The 27,461-nt window shown below is 39.0% G+C and overlaps 1 protein-coding gene across 4 annotated transcripts in view; it reads left to right on the forward strand.

Moving 5' to 3' along the window:
- Window positions 1–27,461, forward strand: part of ENTPD1 (ectonucleoside triphosphate diphosphohydrolase 1) — a 103,108-nt gene that overhangs the window by 68,634 nt on the left and 7,013 nt on the right. For all 4 annotated transcript variants that reach the window (XM_028513331.2, XM_036027071.1, XM_036027069.1 and 1 more), the window contains 6 exons: window positions 3,053–3,170; window positions 4,525–4,675; window positions 8,129–8,288; window positions 8,989–9,228; window positions 10,472–10,729; window positions 24,488–24,604. In XM_028513331.2, coding sequence (XP_028369132.1) covers window positions 3,053–3,170; window positions 4,525–4,675; window positions 8,129–8,288; window positions 8,989–9,228; window positions 10,472–10,729; window positions 24,488–24,604 — 1,044 coding nt within the window. The remainder of the gene's footprint in view (window positions 1–3,052; window positions 3,171–4,524; window positions 4,676–8,128; window positions 8,289–8,988; window positions 9,229–10,471; window positions 10,730–24,487; window positions 24,605–27,461) is intronic.

Here is a 27,461-nt window from a genome sequence, read left to right on the forward strand (position 1 = left end):
GCAGAGGCCATTGTCCCTTTTCTAAACCCTCCCCCCACAGAGCCAGCAAGCTGGGGCCATATCTGAGACCCCATCAACCTGGCTAACACTGTTTGACCTGCCTTGGAAATCCTCAGAGATTCCACCCCACCCAAACCTAGTGGCCCACCTAAGCTGCTTTTCCATATGAATGGCTGGTCTGGGCTCATGCTTCACAACTTCCTAAATCCTATCAAACTAACAATAGCTGGCCTCACTGAGCCCCAGGCACAGCACAACAGCAGCTAGCCTAGATTCACAGCTTGGCTTCATCTGGGAATCTCCAAGCCCAGTACAAGTAGCAGTCACCTCAGATTGCTTTATAGCTCAGGCAGGGTGACCTGGGGAAGAACACAGGTGGGGGCTTACCTTAGCCTTCACCACCTGAGAAACCCTTGGGCCATTGCACCCAGTGGACAGACCATATTGTAGCACCCTACCTTGTCCCTGCACAGCTAATCCTCCATGGAGGGTGGAGGTTGGTGGTCAGTGGTCAGAGCCAATCCTTGCAGCTGACTGGCCTGGGTAAATCCCTTTCATTGATCTACCAACAGCAACCAAGGCTAAAGTACAAGAGAAGGGTGTGTACTCAACCCATACAAAGGGCATACCTTGAGTACCCAGCTTGGGTGTAGGGGAGGCTGTGCCACTGGATCCTACAGGACACCTACATCATTAGGCCACACTACCAAGACACGGAGTCAAAGCAGCTCTCCCTAATATGTAGAAACAAACATGGAGAGGCTGTGGAATGAGGAGACAAAGAAACCTGGCCCAAATGAAAGGACAGATCAAAACTCCAGAAAAAGAGCTAAATGAAATAGGCATAAGCACTTTATCAAATGCAGAGTTCAAAACACAGGTTATGAGAATGCTCAAGGAACTTAGTGAGGACCTCAACAGCATAAAAAGATCCAGTCAGAAATGAGGGATATACTAATTGAAATAAATAACAATTTATAGGGAAACAACAGTAGAGTGGATGAAGCCAAGAATCAAATCAATGATTCGAAACATAAAGAAGCAAAAACAACCAAACAGAACAAGAAGAAGAAAAAAGAATCGAAAAAAAATGAGGAAAGTAAAAGCAGCCTCTGGGACAGCTTCAAGAGGTCCAACATTCCCATCATACACAGAGGTGCTGGAAGGAGAAAAGAAAGAGCCAGAAATTGGAAACCTATTGGAAAAAATAATGAAAGAAAAATTCCCTAATTTGATGAAGGAAATAGATATGCAAGTTCAGGAAACACAGAATCCCAAAGAAGATGGATGCAAAGAGGCCCACACCAAGACACATCATAATTAAAATGCCAAAGGTTAAAAATAAAGAGAGAATCTTAAAAACAGCAAGAGAAAAAGCAGTTAGTTACCTACAGGGTAGTTCCCATAAGACTGTCAGCTGATTTCTCAAAACAAACTTTGCAGGCTAGAAGGGATTGGCAAGAAATATTCAAAATCATGAAAAGCAAGGACCTATAGACAAGATTGCTCTACATAGCAAAACTATTAATTAGAATCAAAGAGCAGATGAAGAGCTTCCAGACAAAAAAAACTAAAGGAGTTCATCATCATTAAACCATTATTATATGAAATGTTAAAGGGACCTATTTAAGAAAAAGAAGATCAAAACTATGAAAAATAAAATGGCAATAAATACATATCTATCAACATTTGAATCTAAAAGGAAATTAAGCAAACAAGAACAGAGACAGAATCATGAATACAAAGAGCATTTTTATGGTTGTCAGGTGGGAGGGGTGTGTGGGGGGAATGGGTGAAGAGGTGAGGGGATTAAGAACTACAAATAGCAGTTACAGAATAGCCATGGGGATTGTAAAATACAGTGTAGGAAATGGAGTAGCAAAGGATTATATGCATGATCCATGGACATGAACAATGGTGTGGGGATTGCTTCAGGGAGTGGGGGGTGCTGTGTGGAGGGGGGCAAAAAGGGAAAATCAGGGCAACTGTAAACATAATCAATAAAATATCATTTAAAAAACATAGAAAGTCTAATTTAAAAGGGGGGCACCAATATGAAAACTATTATCTAGTCCTTGGTCCTATATTTCTCTATATAAGGATCATAAGTTCTTAAGTCTGATTTAAATCCAAGTTCTGTCACCAATTAGCTGTGTCTGTTGAGTAAATTACATAACCTTTTGTGCTTTAATTTCTTGCCTATGCAGAGGGGATAAAAATAATTCCTAATTTATAGCACTGTTCTGAGGGTTAAATTGGGTAATTCTTATAAAATACTTCATAACACACCTGCCTGGTACACTTAATATACTCACGAAACGTGAGCTGGGGACTTTGTTTTTCTCCTATTCTCTGACCATATAGTTCTAACTGTCTTCCCCCACCCCAACATTCTTTCTTCCTTTCATCACCCCCTACTCTTCTTAAGAGCCCCAAACATGAAGTTCAAGTTCATATCTCTTAAAATTTATTGGGCACAATTTATAGTTACACTTATAATAAAAAAGAATGCAAGTATTTTTCATGTCTCTCTTCCAAAGCCCAAACCACATAACAGACCAATTAAATTATACATCTGTGTGGTGGCAGATAGGCATCAGTAGCCTTTGAAGCTCTCCAGGTAATTCTAATGATTTTTATGTGGATACAGTTTGGGAACTACTAAATTAATGACTCTCTATTCCCTCCATATTGTCTCAACCACTTCAGCTCATGGTTCAGAAACTAGCTGCTCATGAGAACCACCAAGAAGCTTCTAAACAAAACTGATGCTCAGGCCCCACCCTTGCAAGGTCTGGATATTTCTAATGTGCGGCCAATATTGAGAGCAACTATGCTAGAGTGGGTGGGAGTTCTGGACTTCTGGTGGGTCTTGTGACCAGGGCAACTCTAGGCAGCCTGCCCTACCCCTGCCTTCCATGTTCCTCTTGAATTAAAATAGTTTCTCCTCATATTTTTGAAAACTTTTGTCTTTATCTTTTTTTCTCTTGCAAGCTGAATATGGAGAAGAACAATGTAATGCTGATAAGTTCTTGGTTTGTTTTGCCCTCAGTATGGGATTGTGCTGGATGCAGGCTCTTCTCACACAACTTTGTACATCTATAAGTGGCCAGCAGAAAAGGAGAATGACACAGGGGTGGTGAATCAGATACACGAGTGCAAGGTAAAAGGTAAGATGAAGGAAACGGGAAGAGGGGGACAGTGGGACGTGACACGCATATGGCAAGTGGAGCACACGAAGGAAAGCAACTCGAGAGAAGTACATTGTGGAGCTGCTATTGTTATTTTGTTATCATTATAAAAATAATTTGAAATCATTAAATGATTGAGCCCTTGAAGCATAAACTTAAAAATAACTGAGTAATAGTACCTCCCATCAACAGGACACTTCTGTGTGCTGTGCACCAACCTAAAGCACTAAAAATGTTATTTCATCTTCATGATCTCCCTCTGAGGTATGTATTATTATAGCCATTATTTAAAATGAGGGCACTGTGGTTGAGAGATGTTATGCCACTTGTTTCAGCTTGCTTGAGCTAGTAAGTGATAGGACAGGGATGCAAAGGGAGATCTGCCCAACTTCAAACTCATGTCTTAGCCAGTGGTTCTCAAGTTTGAACCCTTTGGAGGGCTTGTTAAAGCACAGCGGCTGGGCCCCACCCATGTTGAAGGCCAGACATTTTAAATTAAAACAATTAGTTGATAACTTTGAGCTGATTTTCTCATTACTGTTAAGTAACCAGGTTGTTTAAAAACCTGTGAATGATAAGGATAACGTATCCGGATAATTATCTTTAAACCAAATTATCACTATAAAGCACTCGACGGTGTGGATGTTCATTTTAAAGTGAACTGAAATTGTTAAGTGTTAACTTCAAAAGCTTAAGGAATCTTGGCTCTAATCCTTTCCATAGCAACAATTAGTTTTGCTCTAATACTGGGAAAACAGTATTACTAGGGAGGTAGGTCATCAGAGTGGAAAAATCACTGAGGGGACATGGAAGAAACTGCTTCAGAAGTGTTAGGGGTCCAGCTATGATCACATAGCTAGTTAGTTGCAGTTCCTATCTTTTCAGTAAAAGCCAATGTGCCTGGTCCTTATTTTAAGTTGTGTGTTTAAATGTCATTTCCATCCATTTAGATCTTCTAGGAATTAGTGTGGTTAATTATAGTTTTGTGGAAGAAACATCAAAAAGTAGCTTCATGGAGTAGTTACCTATAAAATTCCATTAATATCTGAACCTGTTAGAAAGGTTATGCAATTGCATGTGAAAATTGCGCCATCCAGTGGCAATATTATTGAACAGCGAACAGACCCAGCCTGAGGTCTGAAAGTAAGTCCCCTACTAAGGCAACGTTGGTTCAGTAAGTTACCCTCTAAGTGAACAAACTAATGCATAATCACATTAAGAAATTGTCTTCTTGAAGTTTATTAGAAAACACCAGTCTTTTGCTGTAATATGGTCACAGTGTATTCTATACTTAAAAAAATATATTGTCATCTGCTTCTACATCTTTTTCTAGGTCCTGGAATCTCACAATATGCTCACAAAACAAGTGACTTGGACATTTATCTGACTGCATGCATGGAAAAAGCCAGGAAAGTGATTCCAATATCCCAGCACCACGAGACACCTGTTTACCTGGGAGCTACTGCGGGCATGCGGTTGCTGAGGTATAGCAACATGTAGGGAGAGTGCCACAGTTCCCTAACACCTACAATTCTAAATATCCCGAATCTCAGTAAGTGGGTAAAACTCCCAAATTCAGTATGTGTAACTTGGGAGTTTAAGTATGTTTTTAAAAAATTCCCACTTGCCCTTCTCCCCCAGGAACTTCAAGGGAGCGAGGGCACAAAGAGAGAAAGATCAAGCCTATGCGAGGCCTGTCCAGAAAGTATCCAGACATGTAATATGAAAAATAGGGACATTTATTGAAGAAGATAAAGATACAAGAAACATTGTGCATAGGACATCGATGCCCCAGTCCCCTTCAAAGTAGGCACCTTGGGACCTCACAGTTTTCTCAGTGTCTCTTCCATTCTTCAAATCACTCTGCAAAATCCTTTGTTGGAATCTCCATCAGCTGCCCCATCGTATTTTCCTGAATCTCACTGACAGTCTGAAATCTCTTCCCTTTCAAAGGTGATTTTAGTTTTGGGAAAAGCCAGAAGTTGTAGGGTGTCAAATCTGAGATGTAGGGGGGCTGAGTCACCCTGAGTGATTGGATGTTTCACCAAAAAACTCTGTACAAGATGCGATGCATGAGTGGGTGCATTGTTGTGCATTGCATTGTCCCCAAAAGCCTTCTGAACCATCTGAATAGTGTCTGTGGAGGAATGGTCAAGCTTAATGGAAAATTTGAGGCAGATTCGTTGCTCTACTCACTCAGTCATTTTGAATGGGATGGCCACACTGTACCCATGTTCACTCAACAGCATCTACTGCCCCCACTGACTAGTACAGCGAAGTGGTCATTGTTCAGGCATGCTCATTGCAGTCCACTCTCTGTGGCTGCCAGGTTACATCAGTGTCATGCAAACCATTCTCATTATATTAATAATGGCTAGACTTTTTCCGGACAGACCTCATATACTCTGGGATTTGGGGCTACAGATTTAGCCGTTCAATCTCTGAAAGAGGTATGACCGAAGGAGAGTCACAGATGTCCCAAGACACAAATATTCACAACTAGCACATCTTTATTAGTCACCACTTAGCATTTGTGTTCACTATGATTCATTCATTCATTTGCTTTTTTGTTCATTCATTCATGCTGCATGTGCTGCACCATGACTGACCACCCTGTCTGAGGATATGGAAGTAGGTATTCAATTGGCAAAAAAGTTCATTTGGTTTTTCTTCCATAAGATGGCTCTAGTAATGCTTAGCTGTCTTTAACATCATCCAAAGCAATTTTGTTAGATTGTATTGTGACAGCTGTCATATCAGCACACATTTAAAAAAAAAAACATCAAAATTGGTAAATTTTTGCATGGTCATTTTAATATTGAAGATGGAAGAAAATATGCAACATTATTGGCATACTATGCTTTATTATTTCAAGAAAGGTAAAAATGCAACTGAAACACACAAAAAAGATTTGTACAGTGTATGGAGAAGGTGCTGTGACTGATCGAACGTGTCAAAGGTGGTTTGTGAAGTTTTGTGCTAGAGATTTCTCACTGGACAATGCTCCATGGTTGGGTAGACCAGTTGAAGTTGATAGAAATCAAATCAAGACACGAAATGAGAACAATCAATGTTATACCGGACAATGTCCTGTTATACAGGACAATGTGGGAGAGAGCTGACATACTCAAAATATCCAAACCAATAAAGTTATCAGTGAAAGTGAAAAATGTCTTTTATTTTATGGGAAAAACTAAACAAAATTTTTGACCAACCCAATTATTTCAGTCCTCAAGGAGGTCAAAGTTTCAAGACAGGGTGATCAATGTTTTAATAGCAGGCTGCTCAGAGTTGCTGCAGGAGCACACTTTGCCCTGCCCAGAATGGGAGGAGGTCAGGAGGATTCTCCAGAGGAGGGGACATGTGAGCTGAGTCCTGAAGGAGGAGTTGAAGGGTAGGCAAGGGCATCACAGGCAGAGCAGACATTGTGCATTCTATGTTTTTTGGGCAACTGTTATGTTTCAGGCACTGTTCTTAGTGCTGGGGATACAGTGAAGAGGACAAAGTCCCTGCCTTCCTGGAGCTTACATTCTAATAGAAATGCAAAGGCAGGAATATGCGAGATACCAGGACTGTAGTTCAGGGGACTATAGATAGAACATAGGGTGCAGATAGTAAAAATAATAATAGTAGTAGTAATAATATTAGCAGCTTGTATTTGTTGAGCCATTACTATGTTCTTTTGACTATGCTTTAATCATACTAACTCTATGGAGTAAGAGGCATTATTAACTATCATTAACCAGGTAGAGAAGCTGTGACTTACAAATGTTAAATAAGTTACCCAGGGTCATGCCTGGTAAGTGGTAAAGTCAGGATTCTGAGTGAGATTCTGAGAAGGCAGGTTCTAGATCACACAGTGCCTTGTAGGGCATGCTAGGGATTTTGGAGTTTATCTGGAGATAATAAGAAGCCATTAAGTGGTGTTACACAACTGGTGCCACTAGCAGAGAAGGTGAGCTAGAGAGAAGGAAAACTAGGGATAAGGGGGCCAGTTTGTAGGGTATGGAATTCATACAGATGAGAGATTACAGGAGTCTAATGCCAGTTGGAAGGTAGTATCCTATCACCCTGAGGCTCTCAGTGTTGAGTACTCTGTATCTTGGAGACAACTGCATCCCATTTTCATTATGACAATTCTAGAAGATTCTTCCTTTATGTCTCAAGGTCTTAGACATACCCGAGAACTGAGGCACAATATGAGGAAGATTTTTTCCAAGTCTAGCACCAATGGGCATTGCACATCTATCCTAGGACATTTGCCACCTGGTGTCTATGATAGACCTAATTAAGAACCTCAAGCAGAGCCTGGATATGTAACCAGCTAGTAGTCACTAGCAATAGCTTGTGACATACTGCATTTTTAGGACCATAAGATGCACCTAGGTTTTAGAGGAGGAAAATAGGAAAATAATTTTTGAAGCAAAAAATGTGGTAAAATATTTAATAACCTGTGACCCTGCTCCACTGCCATTCCCCCTCCCCCCACAGCAAGCCATGTAAGCTACATTCAGGCTATAAGATGCACCCCCATTTTACTCCCAAATTGGGGAGGTATATCTTATAGTCAGAAAAAATACAGTATTAGTTCTAAGTGTGGTGATCAGAAAATACCCATCTATGACCACCACAGTAATTAAAAGTACCTGGATAAGTTTTTGGAGCCAGGAAACAACAACGAAATGTTATTTTAGGAAGACAAACCTATTTAAAGATTGGAAGGATTTGGATTTGGAGAGAGGGGGACAAAAAAAATAGTTGTGCCTCACCTAAAAGGAGGGCCCCTCAGGCACCCATGGGTGGGTAGCTCCATTATTCTGTTTATTCCAGTGAGTTATGATTCACTTCCTAGGAGAACTGACTAGAAGCTGTGGCTGAAATACATAAGTGCATTTATTGAAAACAAACCAGTAACCTCAGCTCTTCCCTTTGTGTAGACTTGAAAACGAATGGGTGGCGGACAATGTCCTGGCTGTGATAAGAGATGTCCTCGACAGCTACCCCTTTGACTTCAGGGGTGCCAGAATCATCTCTGGTGGAGAGGAAGGTGCCTATGGCTGGATCACTGTCAACTATCTGCTGGGAAAATTCACTAAGGTGATTGATTATTTTACAGCACCCCTGGAGTGGCTCCCTTGGAGCCAATGCCATTGCTATCTCAGGCAGTACTTGGTTTGCTAGCCAGAGTGAGTGATGGATAAGTGAACAAATTAATTTCCCCCCACATTTGCAAGGATCATCAGAGGCATAACTCTCTTAAAAGAACTTTTACTATTGGAGAATAAGGAAGCCATGTCTTTATTTTAGAGAGACATAAAAAAATCTATCATTAAAAATTACAATAGCTAATATTTGCCTAGTGCTATGTGTCTTGTGCTATACTAAGCATTTTCCATGTACTGTATAATTTAGTCTTCAGAACAACCATATGAGGTGTTTTCTCATTTTAGAGTCCCAAATTGAGGCCTAGAGAAGGTTAATTATTCTGCTCAAGTTTACATGGCTAATGAGCAAATGAATGAGGATCTGAACTTGAGTTTTCCAGCCCCAAATCCTGTATTCATCAACACTGTACAGCTTCTATATGGCTGCAGTCTGAGCTCTGTGTTTGAGGCCCCTCTTTTCTTCCTGTTGATCTGATGTGGATTCAGGAACCTCTCGTGAGCTTTGTGTCACCCTCAAGACTCGGCTCCTTCACATTAGGAGGTTCCTGAGTCCAGGAAACAGTTTAAGACACAAGGTGTCCAGAGACTTCTACCTGGACAGTGTACTCACCAGTAACTGTACTCTCTTTCAGAAACTGAGGTGGCTCAACCTGATGTCATATGGCAATGAGAGTCAGGAAACTTATGGAGCTTTAGACCTTGGGGGAGCCTCTACGCAAATCACTTTTGTGCCCCAAAACCAGGCAACTGAGTCTCCACAAAATGCTCTGTACTTTCGTCTGTATGGCAAGGACTACAATGTATACACACACAGTTTCTTGTGCTACGGAAAGGATCAAGCACTCCTGCAGAAAATAGCCAAAGACATTCAGGCAAGTATAACTGAATCCAGACCCACCCTGCACACATCTGGGCCACCAGCCCCCACATCCTGTTGTTTTCTTTTTATACTTCAGTAATTGACCTGAAGTTGGTTACTGTACTTTCCAAACTTTTTCAGGCAGCATATCTAAGTACATCTGGTAAACCCTTATGAATTGTTCTCTCCAGACATCACCCACTATATTTGTTTACTGCACTATCTCCAAGAACACAACTTAGATCCTTTCTTGGGAAATAATTTCTCACCCCCAGTCTTGGGGTTGACAATGAAAATTACATGCAAGGGTATTGTTACAAGGAAGGGTGTGTGCAATTTATAACCTCTTTACCACTTCTTAATCTCCATCTCCTACAAACTGCAGAAAACAGGGTTGTTGAAAACAACCTGGAGAGGAGGAGAGAAAAAAAGGCTGCAGGGAATACACCAAGTTTATGGATCAATACTTCAAATCTTGTCCCTAGATGCTTTCTGCATTTTGAAAGCAAGAAAGGTTAAACATACTTGCAATTATGTATCAGCCACACCCTGATAAACAAATGCAGAGCAAGGATGTCATATCCAGCTGTTTCTTGTCTCCACTAAAAGGACAACCAATTCTCTGCTCTCCTTCAAAGCTCACCCTCTGGTTCTCAGAAGCACTATCCCTACGATGACTTCCACTGGAGTGGGAGCTACTGAGAGAGATGCCTGCTGAGCACCAAGGCTCCATTAAGCCTCTAAGCTATAGCATTCCCTTTTCTTCGCTTGGACATACTGGGTTGTGGGCTGAAAACCGTTTTGATATTGGTTTAAATATTCTAAAGCACTTCCAGCTCTTGGAGCTTCTGACTTTTAGCTTGGAGGTGGAGGTGGGGGCATAGATCCAACTCCTGCAGAACTACTTCAGGCTCAGAATTTTAAGAATCTTTCTGGTTTTTTGTGAATCTGCTTCTAAACAGGTGATTAGAACTAACCACTAGGAAACATTCCGAACCAATGGCATTTCTCTGCCCAGCTTGAGCTGTATTAGCTTTCTATGACTGGAGAAAATTTATTTATATCTGATACCATTTCTAGTGCCTGTTATACAAATCTGACTATTCCCAAGGCTGAAAAAGGCAGGACGGAGGTATACTGATGCCAATGCTGAGTGCTGGGAGGTGGTACAATTCTGACACATTAATGAAGTCAGGCTGGTGCTTTTGTACCCAAAGCATTTTCACATGACCCTTTCAAGTGATTTTTCCATGCAGGCTACAAATAGAACCATCCAGGACCCATGTTTCAACCATGGATATAGCAGGGTAATGAATGTAAATGACCTTTACAACAGCACCTGCACCTGGAAATTTAAGAAGCCTCTTCCATTCAATCAATTAGAAATCCTGGGCACTGGAAACTTTGAAGAATGCCAGAAAAGTGTCATTGCACTCTTCAACACCAGTCAATGCCCTTACTCCCGCTGTGCCTTCAATGAGATTTTCTTGCCGCAACTTCAAGGACAATTTGGGGTAAGTTTGTGAAATGATAAGGTATATTGGTTAGGATGGTTTTTGGCTGCAAATTATAAATATGTGCCTACAAAGAGTTTAACTAATAGGATTTATTTTGCTCTCATATAATGATAAACCTTGAGGTAGATAATTTAGGGTTAGTTATTTGGCTTAATAATATAAGGACAGAAGATCTGCTTTTCCAATATCTTTTTGTGGTGCTAAGATGGCAGCCATTGCTCTCAGCATTATGTCTTCACATGCAAAGCCAAAGCAGGCAAGAAGGAAAGTTTCTCTTGCATACATCTTCAATTTTGCAGAAGTGCCAACAAATATCTTTATAGATACCATTGGCTAGAATTTAGTGAAATGTACACCTCTAAACCAATCTAAGATAAGGGGAATGTATTACCATGGTTGATTTAGACTAATCATTGTTCATCCTCTGGAAGTGGAGAGTCTTCCCTGAGAACATTGCTTTCTCCTACCTGAGTAAAATCAGGAATCTGTAAGTGAGAAGAAGGAGGCTGGCTGTTTGGCAGGAACCCATTAGGATCTGCCATAGGTACCTTCTCAGTTATCAGAAAAGGAGAAGCAGCAGTTAGATGTCTTAGCTAAGACTTTCCTCTATGAAGACATTTAGGAAGTAGAAATTGAGAAAACCCCAAGGGAACACTGAAGATAGATTAATTTTCATGACACTTTGAAGAGTTGCAGGGCTATTTGAATCCCAACTCCAAATTCCTTTTCTTAATTGCTCCAAAATAAGATAAAATATTTGAGCAGAGGTAGAACAGGTGCTCCTTGATCTATTCATTATTCAAATTTCATATTCTCGTTCTGGAGACCAAGTGTTAGCTTAATCATAGTATAGCAGCATATTGCAAAATTAGCTACCATCAGTCAAGTGCCAGTTATTGACTAAGCACTATATATGCATTATCACTTAAGACATTCAAAGAATCAGGGGCTTTTGTCTGCTTTCACCCTTTTTCTCCCTTTTTCAGAAAACAGATCAGCATGAGAGGAGGAAGTTTTAACTCTCCTCCAGGACTCTGGCAGGAGAATTTCTCCCCGGGTCTCTGGGCCCAGCCTAATGTCACAGAAAGAGCTCCTTGGACACAGCACAGGCCCTATAGTAATCACACCTGGTTTTAATCCTGGCTTTGCCACTTGTGAACTCTGTAAACTCTTCATCCCTTGGTCTCTGGGAAAACAACATTGGGCAAGGTCATCTGTGCTTACTTTAACCATGGCCCAAACCACAGTTTCCCCTCCTCTCAAGGTTTCTGAGGCAAATACATAACAGAACAATGAGTGGAAGAATAAAACTTGGTTTTTAATTGGCTCCAAACCCAAATTCAGAACAAACTAGAACCTCACTTGGTTGCCCTATCGCTGAGCTAGCACAGGCTGCCCATGTTGGTTTTTTTTTTTTAGGGCAAGGTCCTTGCCTTGGATCCAACTACTAGAAGAGAGGATGGTGCCATGAATGGGAGGGAGGGAGGTGGCTAGGGATGCTGGGGACCTCCCATTCCATTCCAGTCACTGCTAGGAAGTACATATGAAGAAAAAGGAATCTACTCTTGTCTGTTGACTTTTTAATTTTTCAGAAAGCTTTGAGCCCTGGGAAACATGCAACCAATTCTTGCTTTCAAGCTTAAATGCTTCCTTCTGGGGCGGGTGTTGGGGAGGAATGGTGGTGGTGGTTGCAGCAGAATTTCCTGCTGTTGAATGTGATGCCTCCAACCAAGGTAGGGAGAGGTGAAATTGAAAAAGGGTGGAAGAGCCTTGAATGTCCCCTGGAGGCTTTTTTGTTTTGTCCCTTAGTCTCTCATTGAAACAATCCTCACAGCCTTCTGAACCTCAATTTGGCAATATCTGTAGATTGCCTTCCTCTGAATAGGGCCCGTCTTCTCTGAATATAGCCCTTAGGGTGAGTACTCTACCTATTCCTGTTTTGGCAGGGCTTTTTTTTTTTTTTCGGAAATTTTTTTTGGTGCCCTTTGTGATTTCTCCCTAAATCCTAAAGATTCTTAAAATCTGTTTTCTCCTTTATACAATGAAGACAGAGATATCTTATCTCATCGCTGCTGTGAGTGATAAGCCAGACAAACAGAAGTGAAGTGATGAATGTCTTACAACCAACTCTCTGGAGATGGAGGGGCTAATTTAAAGAATTTGCCAATTTTCATGGTGTAAATATTCCCACCATGGCCTATTTTAAATTATCAATCTGACATCAGCTGACTCAAAAAACTCCTGAAATTTTTAACAATTAGCTCTCATGAATGGGTAAGAGCCAGCTCCAGTATATCCCTGCAAAGAACGAAAAGTTAACATGCCATAGCACCAGGTGGAGTTAGTTCTTTCTCCAAACAGACCTCATTCTAGGCCTTCACTCCTGCAGATAGTTACCACTGTGAAGTCCTGCATCTTGAGGCATAATTATTAGCAATACAAAAATGTAATTGTATTTTAATTATTTCCAAAACCAGTTAGCCTGGGTATTCTCAAATCACAGAGACTTTTCAGTTTGGTAATTTTTGTCACAATTGCATTTAGCACTGATGATCTAATTCTTAAATTGTAAATTGAGTCCAATTTGTAAGCAAATAAAAAATATCAAAAAGGAAGAATGAACATCTGTAGAGAATTATTTATTTGGTGATTTAGGAATTTTCAGAAAGATTATGTTGTACCATTTATATAAACAAAAAGGGTATAAACAAATTCAGTAGGGAACTGGAATTGAAGGACATTAAAATATTTGTTTGTTTGTTTACATATGTATGTATTTGTGTGTATATTTAGCTCTGAGTTTCATAGTAGCCAAGGGGAAAAATAAGACATAATCAGATACGTAATTTTCATTATATCCAACATATCCAGTCCTAGGCCAAAGCAGAGTTATTCCAAAATTGAATCCCAAGGATATTTTATAAAGGATTTTGCTAGACAATGTCTTTGATCATACTCATTAATAGCAATTTTAAATTTTTTATAGTAACTTTAACCCAGAGGCATAATATTATAAGCTAACTTAGTGACGGCAATTTTGTCATGGACTGAGGCAATATAGATTTTTGATTCTCATCTTGATGGAAGAATTGAGTAGTTGGGAGAGGGGATTGACATATGTTCTTCAAATAATCTTCCACAAATTTTGATTATCTAAGCTAGCAAATGAAAGATGAGGAGCTGACTTTTTGAGGCAATGTTCTCTGATGATGTCCTAGAATGTTTCTGTTCTGAGTTGCTGCCTAAATATGGACCCACAGGTTATAGAAACCAATCAAGTAAAAGTTTACAAAGTAAGGTTGGCTCCTACTGTGCTAATTAGGGAGCTAATCACAGAGTTTGATCTCAGTGGGAGGGCATCCCACCTGTACCTAAAGGCAAAGTCAGGAATTCCTAAAGCCAAGTCAGCATTTCCCTCCAGAGTTGCCTTGGGGCCCACTCTGGAAAAGGAACATCTGACGGATTGAATCTTGAAAGCCCTACCCCAAGAGTAGGATCAGGATTGTCTTTTTCTTAAAAACATTTAAAGAGTGACCTCCCATAGCGACAGGAGGAAACTTGAACCATCTGATTTTGAGCCGTGTATCTTGCTTGGGTACTGAAAGAAGAAGATGGTTTTGTCATTCAATTTAATTATTGGGATTAAAAATGAAGCATTATGAGTAAGATTAAGGGTTTATTTTGCATTATATAATATGTATAAATCAAGGGAAAAAACTCACCCTAAACTCTACCACTCCATTCCATTGACACTTTATTTTTTGGGGTTGAATTCCAATGCATGTTGGTATAAGCAATATTCCACTCTAGAAGAGACTTTTCTAAGGGTTTTAAGAGGCCCTCTTAGATAGTAAACCCAATAAAGTGAATTTCTGAAGAACATATACAGACAGGAAAACTACCATCTAGGCCCTGACACAAGGAAGACTTTCAAAAAAGATAGACAGGTAGATAGAGTGAATAAAGTGAATATAATATGAATAAACTAGTCCTGGAATTGGGGAGGAGAAATACATGGCCTTATTCTGGAGCATAGCTGTTTAAAAAAGAGACTAATAGATACTTTCCCAGTTCAGACAGCAGGGTTTGCACTTGAATCTCATTCTAAGTCTTGGTTTCTGCTGTGCTACCAAGAGAAATGTGTATGTATGTGTGTGCATGTAGAAAGTAACATGATTATCTTAGAAATTTTTAAAAAATATAAAGGACAGGGTTATAACTTCAATTTTGATTCAGGTGTTTATAATAGGAGGCCATGTTCATTTTATTTTCGATTTCTTATATAATAGTATTGCATAATTGCATACTGCTTAATTGATTCTATTTTAAGAGAGAACTCTAAATCACAACCTTTAAAGTCAAGACGACAGCTAAAAGCAAAATATTGAGGCTGTCAAGACCAATCATTCTTTTTGCATGTGTGGTAAAATACTCATTTACATAATAGAAAAGTACCATTTCAACTACTTTTAGGTATAGAGGTCTATGAAATTAAGTACATTTACCTTATTGTGCAACCATCACCATGATCTATCTCCAGAACTTTTTCATCTTCCAAAACAGAAACTCCACCCATTAAACTAAGTACTAACTCCCTGGTCCTCTTTCCCCTCAGCCCCTGGCAACCACCATTCTACTTTCTGTTGCTATGAATTTGACTATTTCAGTTACCTCATATAAATGGAATCATATAATATTTTGTCCTTTTATGACTGGCTTTTTCCACTTCACATAATGTCTTCAATAAACTGTTCATTCTTAACTCTTTAAGGGATCAGCAGACTCTCTGAAGAATGTGATAAAAACTAAACATCTTCTAAGCAAAAAAATGGACATATAAATGTATGCCAAAATCTTTGCATACAATTTTAAAGTTATCATTATCCCTTGAAGTGGTCCTATGAATTCCACATTAGAGCCCTTAATCTTAAAACAAAAAGTACATGAAAACTAGAGATTAAAGTAGAACCATGAGCCTACACAGGGCAGTGGCTGGGAGTGAATGCCACACAAGTGTCAGAGGTCAAGTCTGTTTAGAAGTATGGAAAGCAAATACAGATACATATGGAAGAGACAAATAGCCCTGCAACTGATGCTACTTCTGCCTCTGAAATGCTTCCTGCCAGGGCAGAGCCAACCTAATATCTAGTAATACAATTTAGAATGAGTAGTGAAGTTAAAATGGGGGGCTGGGGAACAAGTCAAGCATTTAGTTTGGAGCAGAACCTTGAGACTAGACTGTAATGCCTGTTCTTTCTATTATTACAATGCTTCATTTTATCTTTTTTTTTCCCCCAGAGTACTATCAGTATGTTTTTGATTGGATTTTTGGAAAATAATTTAAGATACCCTTTTTCTTCCTTTATGGGAAAATTTGGCTTTAGATTATTGTTCTGGATTTGTTTCCCTGGAAACCTGGTAAAGGTGGAATGTCAGTTACATTACCAGGCAGCGGTTCTCATGATAAAATGACCCCTGAAATAAGTTGCATCAGGTTTGAAAGGAATTAGAAATGAACTATGCCTATTCTGTGGGTTTCTCTAATCTGCACAGAGGCGCTATAGAGAAGTGAGCAAATGTAGGTTTACAGTTGGTGTACCCAGCAGGTGGATATGTTGACGAGCCAATGGCATGGCTACTACAATCACCAGACCTCCCACCCCAGTGGACTTCTTTGGAGGTGTTGTCAAAGATAAAGCCTCTTCACAGAAACCACGTACTGTGGATATGTACATGATTCACTGCATAAGAGGGGGATGCCAAGAAACTGATGACAATAAAGAACTCTATGCCAAAGAGTATAGCAAGTAGACTACAAGAATGTGTAAATAATGAGGGCTGGCAACTTGAGCACTGAAGAGATTGTATCTAAGTGCACTGTGGCATTGTGACATTCTTTTGAGTTAATAAAGTTACTGTAAAAATCGTAACTTGCATGTCTTTTTCCAAACAACTGTAAACTTCCTTTTGCCCACCCCTGTATATGTGGGCTTTGTTTTTATAGCACTTGTTACCATCCATCATACTACCTGTTATTTGTTGGAGTTCTGCTGCCTTCCACTAGAGGACAGGGATTTTCATCTGTTTTGGTCACTGCTTAGAATATAGTTGGTAATCAGTAAATATTGAACAAATGAATGAATGATATGCAGCCAAAAATCAAGAAAGAGGTGGAATGAAAAAAAAAGACTATTGATTTTGGCAGTTAGGAGGTTCCTGGTGATTTTAATGAGCACTGTTTCAGAAGCCATGTCAGAGTGGACAAAAGGCACTCTGAGAGATTCTTTGAAGTTGGGGGAGCAGGGAGGGAGGTGGGTAATTGATATCATAAAAACAAGAAAAAACTTGGAGAGAGGATAGACTGCTGTACTTAAACCAGCTCAATTAAACTGAACAGGAATGGATTGCATCTCTATGTAGGTTAAAACTGCATCAATTTGGCTGATGTGAATGTGTTTGTCTTTATAGTTGACTTGTCCGTTTTCCCATATGCCCTGAGGCTCTGGAAGGCAGAGATGGTGTACATTTTCACTTTTTCATTTGGGGACCTGACAGAGTGCCTGGAATGTTGTGTATTCACAGGAAGAACACCGGTGTTCGGGATATTGTAGGGAGAAGACCAGCATGCACAGTTTGGCAATGGGAAAGAGTAAAGTGTGTTCAGAGACCTGAAAGTAGTTTGGTGGGTTCCCATGTGGACGGGGCAGGATGCTTGCCTCTGGTATTCTCGAAGCTTTTTTCCAAGCTTAAAGATCATCTTTTAAAAAAATCTTTACATGCCTTTGAGATTTATGGTCCATAAACTCATATTTCTATAGTACAGGAAAACGGTGATGATTTTAGGAAGATTGAGGATGCAGGCATGGTTCAGGAGTTTGGAAAGAAAATACTTCCAGGCTTTGGAAGTAATGAATAACCCTGTTTAGATGGGCATATAAAGGACCACTACTGGGACTCATAGAAAATAGAACATACTTTAAGCTCTGGGGTAAAAAAAAATTATCTCTTACACCTGTAAAGGGATCCAACCTTATTGAAAGAGAATCTGACAAGATATGTATGGATATTTAAAATGTGCTCACCTCCATTTTTAAAATTGAAATCTAGCATACCTGCAAAAAATGTGCATATTTTAAGGCCAGAGTTTGATAGTTTTTAAGGGATACACCTATGAGCTCTTCATCTAGATGAAAGTACAGAACATTCCCAGCACCCTAAAAATCTCCCTTGTCCACTCTCCCAGTTGATAACTATCCTCTCAAATGACAACACTCCTTCTACATCTATCACCATAGATTAGTGTTGCCAGTTTTTGCGATTGGTGTGTGTCCTTTTTTTTTCTGACTTCTTTCACAGTATTATCTGAGATTTATCTATGTTGTTGCATGTAACAGTAGTTCATTCTTTCATTGCAATGCAGCATTCCTTTGCATGAATACACTGACATTTATCTAGCCCTTCTATAGTTAATGGACATTTGAGTTGTTTCCAATTTGGGGCTATTATGAACTGCTATATGAACATTTTCCTGTCTTTTAGAGTATATCTCCACTCATAAAATATATTTGCCTTCTCACCAAACATTTTACCCCAAGAAAGTTATCCCAAGGCAAGAAAGAGTACAAAGATGCAAGTACACTATAACATATTTACAACAGTGAAATATTAGAAAGCCTAAATACTCATGAATATGTGATTGTTTAAGTAAGTTATGACATATCCATATATAGTACCCTTTTGTAGTCACTTAAATGGATAAAATAAATCTGCATAGGAACTTGTCCATGGCGTATTATTATCAAGTGAAACAAAGGATTATAAAACATTATGTCTAGTATGATCACATTTATGTAAAATATATACATATATTTTGATATTTTACATATATATGCTGCAGGTATTAAACAAAATTATAAAGTGTATTTTTTCTAGGGGATGGTTAGATTAAGGAGAGACTTTCACTTTTTACTTGTAGTAATTCTATATAATAAACATGTTACCTATTTTGTTTTTGTTTTTGTTTTCAAGGATTTTATTTACTTATTTTTAGACAGAGGAGAAGGGAGGGATAAAGAGAGGAAGAAAAATATCAATGTGTGGTTGCTTCTCATGTGCCCCCTACTGGGGACCTGACCCACAACCCAGGCATGTGCCCTGACTGGGAATTGAACTGGACACCCTTTGGTTCACAGGCTGGTACTCAATCCACTGAGCCACACCAGCCAGGGCCTTGTGTTACCTATTTTGATAGAAAAACAATGAAGAGGGCACCTTTTATATTTTCAGAAATGAATAAGAGTAGGATCCTGAGATGCTAAAGGGAGGCTTCTGAAAATTTTGGGGAGAAAATTTTCAAGAGCCCATGGCACGCAGAGCTTTGGGGGTAGGAGGTGGCACGGACCAGGAGACCCTAATGACTTGATTGCTGTGTATTGCACTGAAGGCTCAATGTTTTACTAAATTCACCTATAGAAAGTTTCTGTTTGTTCATATTTTTAAAATATTTTTTACTTATTTATAAAGCAAATGGCAAGAGTAAGAGAATTTCTTAATTCTTCAATGAGGAGGAACCCTTGTACAGTGTTTGTGGGAATGCAAAATGGTGTAGCTACTGTGGAAAACACTATGGAGGTTCCTCAAAAATTAAAAAAAAACAACTACCATATGATACAGCACTCTCACTTTGGGGTTTTTATCGAGAAGAATTGAAATTAGGACCTGGAAGAGATATTAGCACTCTAATGCTCATTACAGCACAAGATGTGGAAATAACCTAAGAAGTCTACTGATGGATGAATGGATAAAGAAAATGTGGTATATACTTACAGTAGAATATTATTCAGCCTTAAAATGAAGAAAATCCTGTGATATGTGACAAAAATGAGTCTTGAAGACATTATGCCAGGTAAATTAGCCAGTCACAAAAGGACAAATATAAAAGGACTCCACTTATATTAGGTTATCTAAAATAATCAAACTCATAGAATCAGAGAGTAGAAGGGTGGTTGCCAGGGGCTAGGGAGAGGAGGACATGGGAAATTGCTATTAACAGGCATGAAGTTTCCGTTATACATGATGAGTAAGTGCTAGAGATGTGCTGTATAACATTGTTCTAATAGTTCACAATGCTGTATCAGACACCTAAAATTTTTTAAAGGTTCTTGCACTATAAAAATTTTAAAAGTAAAATAGAAAAATCTTCCCCTCTCTCTTGCTCCACAATCAGTTAACTCTTAACACATGTAGTTTTAATAAATAAGAGGGAACTTCTCCAGACATTAGCTGTGTACAACATAGCTATCCAGTCTCAGAATTAATCCAATTTCTCAGTCAACAGAGATTCAGTGTCTCTTTAAATTTTAAAAAAAATATTTCAGTTACCGTTTACATTCAATATTATTTTGTATCAGCTTCTGGTGTATAGCACATGGTAAGGCAGTCATATACTTTACTGTTTCCCCCGATATTTCCAGTACCCATCTGGCACCATACATAGTTATTACAATATTACTGGCTATATTCCCTATGCTGTGCTTTACATCCCCATGCCTATTTTGTAACTACCAATTTGTACTTCTTTTTTAAATCTTCACTCAAGGGTATGTTTATTGATTTTTAGAGAGAGAGGAAGAGAGACAGAGAGGGAGAAAGAGAAACATCAATTGATTGCCTCCTGTGTGTACCCCGACTGGGGATCAAACCCACAACCTAGGTATGTGCCCTGACAGGGAATAGAAACTGCAGTCTTTTGGTGTACGGAAGGATGCTCCAACCAACTGAGCCACCTGGCCAGGGCCCCATTTGTACTTTTTAATCCCTTCACCTTTTTCTCACCCAGACCCTCAATCCCCTTCCCCTCTGGGAACCATCAGTCTATTCTCTGTATCAATGAGTCTGTTTCAGTTTTGTTTGTTCATTTATTTTGTTCTTTAGAACCCACATGTAAGTGAAATCACATGGTATTTGTCTCCTATGACTGGCTTATTTCAGTTAGTATAATACTCTGTAGGCCCATCCATGCCATCACAAATGGTAAGATTTCATTCTTTTTATGATTGAGCAATATTCCATTGTATATATGTACCACCACTTTTTTTATCCACTCGTCTACTGATGGGTATTGGGTTGCTTTAATATTTTGGCTATTGAAAATAATACTACATATGTTCTTTCGAATCAGTATTTTGGGTTTCTTTAGATAAGTGGTCAGAAGTGAAATCACTGGGTCATAAGGCAATTTCACTTTTAATTTTCTGAGGAAACTCCATACTGCTTTCCAACAATGCATGAGGGTTCTTTTTTCTCTATATCTCCACCAACACTTGTTTGTTGATTTATTTATTATAGCCATCTAACAGGTGTGAGGTGATATTTGATTGTGGTTTGAATGTGCATTTCTCTAATGATTAGTGATGTTGAGCATCTTTTCCTACGCCTATTGGCTATCTGTATGTCCTCTTATGAGAAGTGTCTGTTCAGATCCTTTGCCCATTTTTTAATTGGATTATTTATTTTTCTGGCATTGAGTTGTATGAGTCCTTTGTACATTTTGGATTTAACCCCTTATTGAATCACTGGAAAAATACCTTCTTCCATTTAGGGGTTATCTTTTCATTTTGTTGATGGTTTCCTTTTCTATACAAAATATTTTAATTTGATGTAGTCCCATTTTTAAATTTTTTTCTTTTGTTTCCCTTGCCTGAGAAGATATATAAAAAATATTGTTGAATGGAATGTCTGAGATTTTATTGCCTATGTTTTATTCTAGGATTTTTATGGTTTTGAGTCTAATATATATCTTTAATCCATTTTGAGTTTATTCTTGTGTGTGGTGTAAGAAGGTAGTCTAGTTTCATTTTTTTTTATTTATCTGTCCAATTTTCCCACCACCATTTATTGAATAGACTGTCGTTAACCCATTGTATGTTCTTGCTTCCTTTGTCAAATATTAATTGACCATGTAGCCATGGGTTTATTTCTGGGCTCTCTATTGTGTTCCATTGATCTATGTGTCTGTTTTTATGCCAGTACCATGCTGTTTTGATTACTGTAGCCCTGTAGTATAGTTTGATATATCAGGTAGTATGATACCTCTAAGTCTGTTCTTTTTCAAGATTGCTGTGGCTGTTCAGGGTCTTTTGTAGTCCCACATACATTTTTAATTTATTTGTTGTAGTTCTATGAAAAATGCCATTGGTGTTTTGATAGGAATTGTGTTGAATCTATAGACTGCTTTGGGTAGTATCTCTTACATTCTAGGCAGTGCTCTAGGAACTAGAGGGAAAGCAGTTTTGTGCCACTTGAACATTTATAGAGCTCTTCCATGTGCCAAGTGCCATGTCAGTGCAGTTGAGAATAAGACAGATACGGTCTTGCCATTCTAGATGCAGGTAGATAAGAGACTAGAAACACAATGAACAAAAGCAAATCAGACTGTGGTAATTGCTGGGAAGAAAGAGATGGAGTCCTTTGAAAGGGAATAACAGAGGGTACTAGTCTAGATAGATGACTAGAAAATCTTTCTGAGGAAGAGGCATGGAAGTCAAGGGAAGTCCAGCAGAGGGAATAGCAAGTATGCAATCCCAGAGGAAAAAAAAAAACTTGGCAGAGATTGAAGGCCAAGGTGGCTAAGGTATGGTGGGCAAGGTGGGAAAGAATATGAGATGCTATTAGCAAGGTGGGAAGGTTTAGAACATACCTGTCCTTGTGAGACTTGGTAGATTCTGGACTTTAGTCTAGGTATAATCAGGAATTACTGAAGGCTCTAGGCAGAGGAGTGATATTATCAAATTTGTTTCTAAAAGATTTCTGCAACTGCCATGTGCAGGATGGATTAGAATAGCACTAGAAAGCTAACATAGAGATCAAATAAGAGGCCATTGCAGTGTCCACATAAGAGATGATGGTATCTTGGGTTAAGATGGTAGAAAGAGGACCATACCAAGATCTTGTTCTGCAACCAGCATCTGATATTTAGAGTGTTGGAATTCCCAAGTTCCAGGGATGTGGAAGCTGTTTTTCCAAGCTCCTACAGAGCTCCATTTTCCCAAAGGAATGAGCATACAAATTCAGAGGCTAAGAGTGCAGGAGAATTTATAGCAGCATTGCTCATAGGCAAAAATGCTGGAATTTAAGGAATGCCCACCAGGAGGGGGTTGTTGAAAAATTATGATACATTTACACCATGGACTCTTATGTAGACTTTAGAGTGTCTCCAGGTGACTTGGGAGTGTTCCACAAAATATTGTTGAGTAAGAAAAACAAGATACAGAATGTTTAAAATTTCATATAACAAGCAAATCCTTATATATGTATGTTTGTATATGATTATACAAGCAATAGAAGGAAAATGGAAGGCTTCATATTAAGTTGTTAATGTGGCTTCTGTTGGAACTAGAAATGGAGGAGAAAATCAAACCAAAAAAAATGAAAAAGAAAACTTATTACAAAGGACAAATACATACACACTCATGTTTTAAAATAAGATGTTATATATGTATAAGAATTTTTTTAAATAATGCAATTGTTAAGGAGCTGGCATTAGGCTTATTTTGGCTGGACTTGAAGCATAAGACCTACTGCAGCAGGAACTTGTCTGACAGAGGAGAGTTGTCCCGTTCTCTGAGTTAGAACTGAGCCCCCAGTAGGATCCCTGATAACTCCTGTTCTTTGCCCTCCTGTATTTTTGCCCATGAAAATTACATCAGAATGCACTTGGCTTGATTGAAAATCACATCTCCTTTCAACAATCATTTCTAGTTTAGTAATTTTACAGAAGACAAAATATAATCCCTAATCTAGATACTTCTAGCACAGGGAAATCCCTTTACTCCCTTCCAATAATCTCAGTAGACTCTGTGGTTCAGCCCAGTGCCTGGCATACACAGTTTAGGGTGTTTGGTAAATAAGCAGATGGCATGCTTTTATGACCTCCAAAATGATTTCCCCTGAAAATTGACATCCTTAGGGCAAGAAAGAGAAAAAGCACTAGAGCTGGGGTTTCAGTTGCCTCATCTAGCAAGCTCTGTTCAATTAGTTTTTCCTCTCTAAAAACATACCATGGATATAACAAAAGGAAGTTACAGGGTGGTATAAAGTGTGATAAAAATTAGATATATTATTAGAATGGAGGTAAAATCTAGTTTTTTTCTATATCATATGTAATATTAGTTGTCTCTAAGTGATAAAATTTAGGTTATGTTAATCAAATGTCTCATTTTTTACTCATTTGTACTTTTAACTTTTTCTATAGTTCTCATTTATGTTATAATAATGATTTTTTAAACACCTTTCAGTTGTACCTAATTCATGATAGATCTGCAATAAATATTTGTTAAATAAAGATTGACTATTTAAAGAAAGCAGTACAAAAACACCTCATAATTGCTACTCAGATATAACTTTTAATACCCCAGTATAGAATTTTCCAGTTTTTATTTGATAAAAAATTTACATAAAACACATAGTTTTTTTGAAGATGGGATTTTAGTAACCTCTTCCTCTTTTTTGTCTTCTCTTTTACCCATCTTTCTCCCTGACTCTCCCATTAACATTATTGAGAAAATTAGCTACCAGCTGGCTCAGAAATGCGTGTCAGAAGCAAAGTGATCCATCTTGCTAGGGTCTGAAGTATCAAAAATCCTGTGAATTGACTCAACAGAGATTTCCAGGAACCTTCATGAGGGGTACGACATCCTGGAGAGTCAGTGTCCCTATGTGCCGGACACTGCAAAACTCTGCATTTCTCTCTTGCAGGCATTTTCAGCATATTACTATGTGATGAAGTTTTTAAACCTTACATCAGAGGAAACCCTCTCTCAGGAAAAGATGATTGACACAATAAAAAATTTCTGCTCTCGGCCTTGGAAAGAGGTGAGTGACTACAGACAGCAGCTATTACCATTGTTCCGTGCCCTTAACAACACAGAGGATGTGAATCTGCCCTTCAAGTTGCACTAATTTGACCAAGATACGGTAAACATGTTAGGGAAGCCCAAATGGGGAGATCAGAAATGAGTTCATCGACATTTTCTTTGGTATTCAATGGCTTACACAAAAAAGGTCTCACGTTCCTCACCTAATGCGAAGTCTGGCAGTAGGCAGCTGCTGGCGTGGGGTCAACAGCAGCTTGACTCTATCTCAGCCATTACTTCTGTTTTGTTGTTATGCCTATTTTTTCATGGACACAAGATCTAGCTTCAGGGATCACAGCCACGTTCAAGGTCAGAAGAAGGCTAGAACCAGACATCTATTACATCTATTCCTTTTTACAGGAAGGCAAAAACAATCCCAGAAGCTCCTTAGCAGTTTCTCTTATATTTCATTGGCCAGGACTGGATGGGAGAACAGTGTACAGGATTTTAAGATTGGCTGAGAGCCTCAGACCATCATGAGCTGCTTCCTGGATCTGGGCATATTGTCACCCACTCCCCTCCCCAAACACCCAAATTAAAGTTTTATTAGCAAGAAAGATGGGCAATTCACAGAACCTTCTACAGACATCATTGTATTAAGATCCTTTCTCCACTTACAAGGTCCAAGATATCGCTTACTTATAAATTTGAAGCACAAATGTTTTTCTTATCTGAGGCACTGAGTCACTCAAGATTTGGTGCTATTTGATGAAAGTTTCCAAGAAAAAAAGAGCTATGGGGTCTACTCTCAGTTAAAAAGACAGATCATCTAGGCCCCTAGATTCTAGGAATAGCGCAAAACAGCAGCTGTTTTAAATTGACACTGTTGCAAAAGTGAATGGTGCTTTCATTCTGAAAAAATGCAATTAATGAAAAATGGATGTGTTCTCATCAGCAATGACAAAGGGAGAAGGGAGGTTGTGCAAGATCCTGGAGGTTTGGAATTTTCCCTAAGTATTTTGAGTTAAAACAGGAAGGAAGGGTATTTAGGGCTTTTCTTTTTTTTTTTTAACTTTAAAAAAAAGATTTTATTTATTTTTTTTAGAGAGGGGAAGAGGAGAGAGGGAGAGAAGCATCTGTGGTTGCCTCTCCCATGTTCCCTACTGGGGACCTGGCCCACAACCCAGGCATGTGCCCTGACTGAGAATCGAACTGGTGACTCTTTGATTCACAGCTCATGCTCAATCAATCCACTGAGCTACACCAGCTAGGGCTCTTTTTTTCTTTTTAATTTTTTATGTATTGATTGATTTTGAGAGAGAGGAAGACAGAGAAACATCAGTTGGTTGTCCCACTCATTTATGCATTCACTTGTTGCTTCTTGTATGTGCCCTAACCAGGGATAGAATGCACAACCTTGGTATATCAGGGACAATGCTCCAACCAACTGAGCTACCCCACCAGGGCTCAGAACTTTTCCAAAGAGCTGTTCAAATATGGCCCAGCACCTTACAGTTTGCAAAACACTTAGGGGAGGCATTTTGCAGTTGGTGGTGGTCTGTGGAGGAAGATGAACATCTTGGAGTTGAGGAAACTTGACATCAGGTGTATGTATGGCTGCCAAGGAGGTAGATAGAGGCTGCACTTTGAAAAAGATTACTTCTTGTTCAGAGTGAAAACTCATGTCAGGTTTTCTCTCTTTACCCTCATCTACTTCCTATTTCATCAGATTACATTAAGTTGGGAATCTTACAGTATGTGGACCTGCAGGTCTGCTCAGGTAAGTCACGTGAGGAATTGCTCAGGAGCTGAGGCCCTGGAAGCAAGGTCAGAAAGGCCTGCATTTGGAAGAAATTCTGAAACATTTGGTGGGGCGGGAATATGGGGTGGATGAGGAATGGAGCTGACCAGAACTTAGAATGTTGAGATGGGTTTTATTGACCCGTGTTCATTTTTTTCTAATTGCACTGTTCATCTGTATGGAGAGAACAGTTTGGGGGTGTGTTTTTTTTGTCAAATGTTATGTTATAGGCTAACTCTTTTCTTCTTTTCTTGCTATCCTCAACATGAGGAAGAACTGCTATCTCAGTGTGACTTTAGTCTGGGAATGAACCTTCTAAACACCTCTGCCAGACAGAGACCTAACAATTGTTAAGCATATCTTATGTGCCAAAAAGTGGACTAGATGCTTTATACCTACTGTAATAGTGCTGCCTGTCCCTGCTCTGGCAGGGGAAATAAAACACAAAGGAGGGTGAATTCTCATCCCATTTGCAGAGCACATAGTTTTGAATCCATAAGCATTAACATGATCAATTCTGGGGTGTAAAAGGTGAAGGGATTAGAAATACAAATTGTCTTAACGTAAAGTACAGCATGGTAATACAGTCAAAAATATTATAATTAAGTATAGTGTCAGTGAGTACTTGATTTATTGGGGTGATCACTTTGTACATTACGTAGATGTCTAATCACTATGTTGTACACCTGAAACTAATACAGTATTCTGTGTCAACTGGAATTGGAAAAAAAAACACAATCAAGTCTGGATTGATGTACTAGGTAGATGCCTTGGGCTTCTACATTGTTGGCTAATATCATAAATAATCCTCAACAGGCTAGACTGCATAGCCAATATACAGTTTCCCAGAAGGAGGAGGGGCATAAGAATGTTGAAGAGTTCAAGGAAATTAGGCCAAAAATGGCATTCCTCCAAGGGATAGGCAAGCCTTCAAGAACCTATGGGGTTGTTGGCAGTGGATTCTTGAAATTTGTATCCCGTAGGGGTTTTTTGTTTGACACACCTGCCAAGACTACATCAAATGGGAGAGGAGGTCTTTTAGCAAAGGAAAACCAGAGTGCAGAAAGAAAGAGGT

Source organism: Phyllostomus discolor, chromosome 5 (assembly GCF_004126475.2).
Source record: "Phyllostomus discolor isolate MPI-MPIP mPhyDis1 chromosome 5, mPhyDis1.pri.v3, whole genome shotgun sequence".
NCBI lineage: Eukaryota > Metazoa > Chordata > Mammalia > Chiroptera > Phyllostomidae > Phyllostomus > Phyllostomus discolor.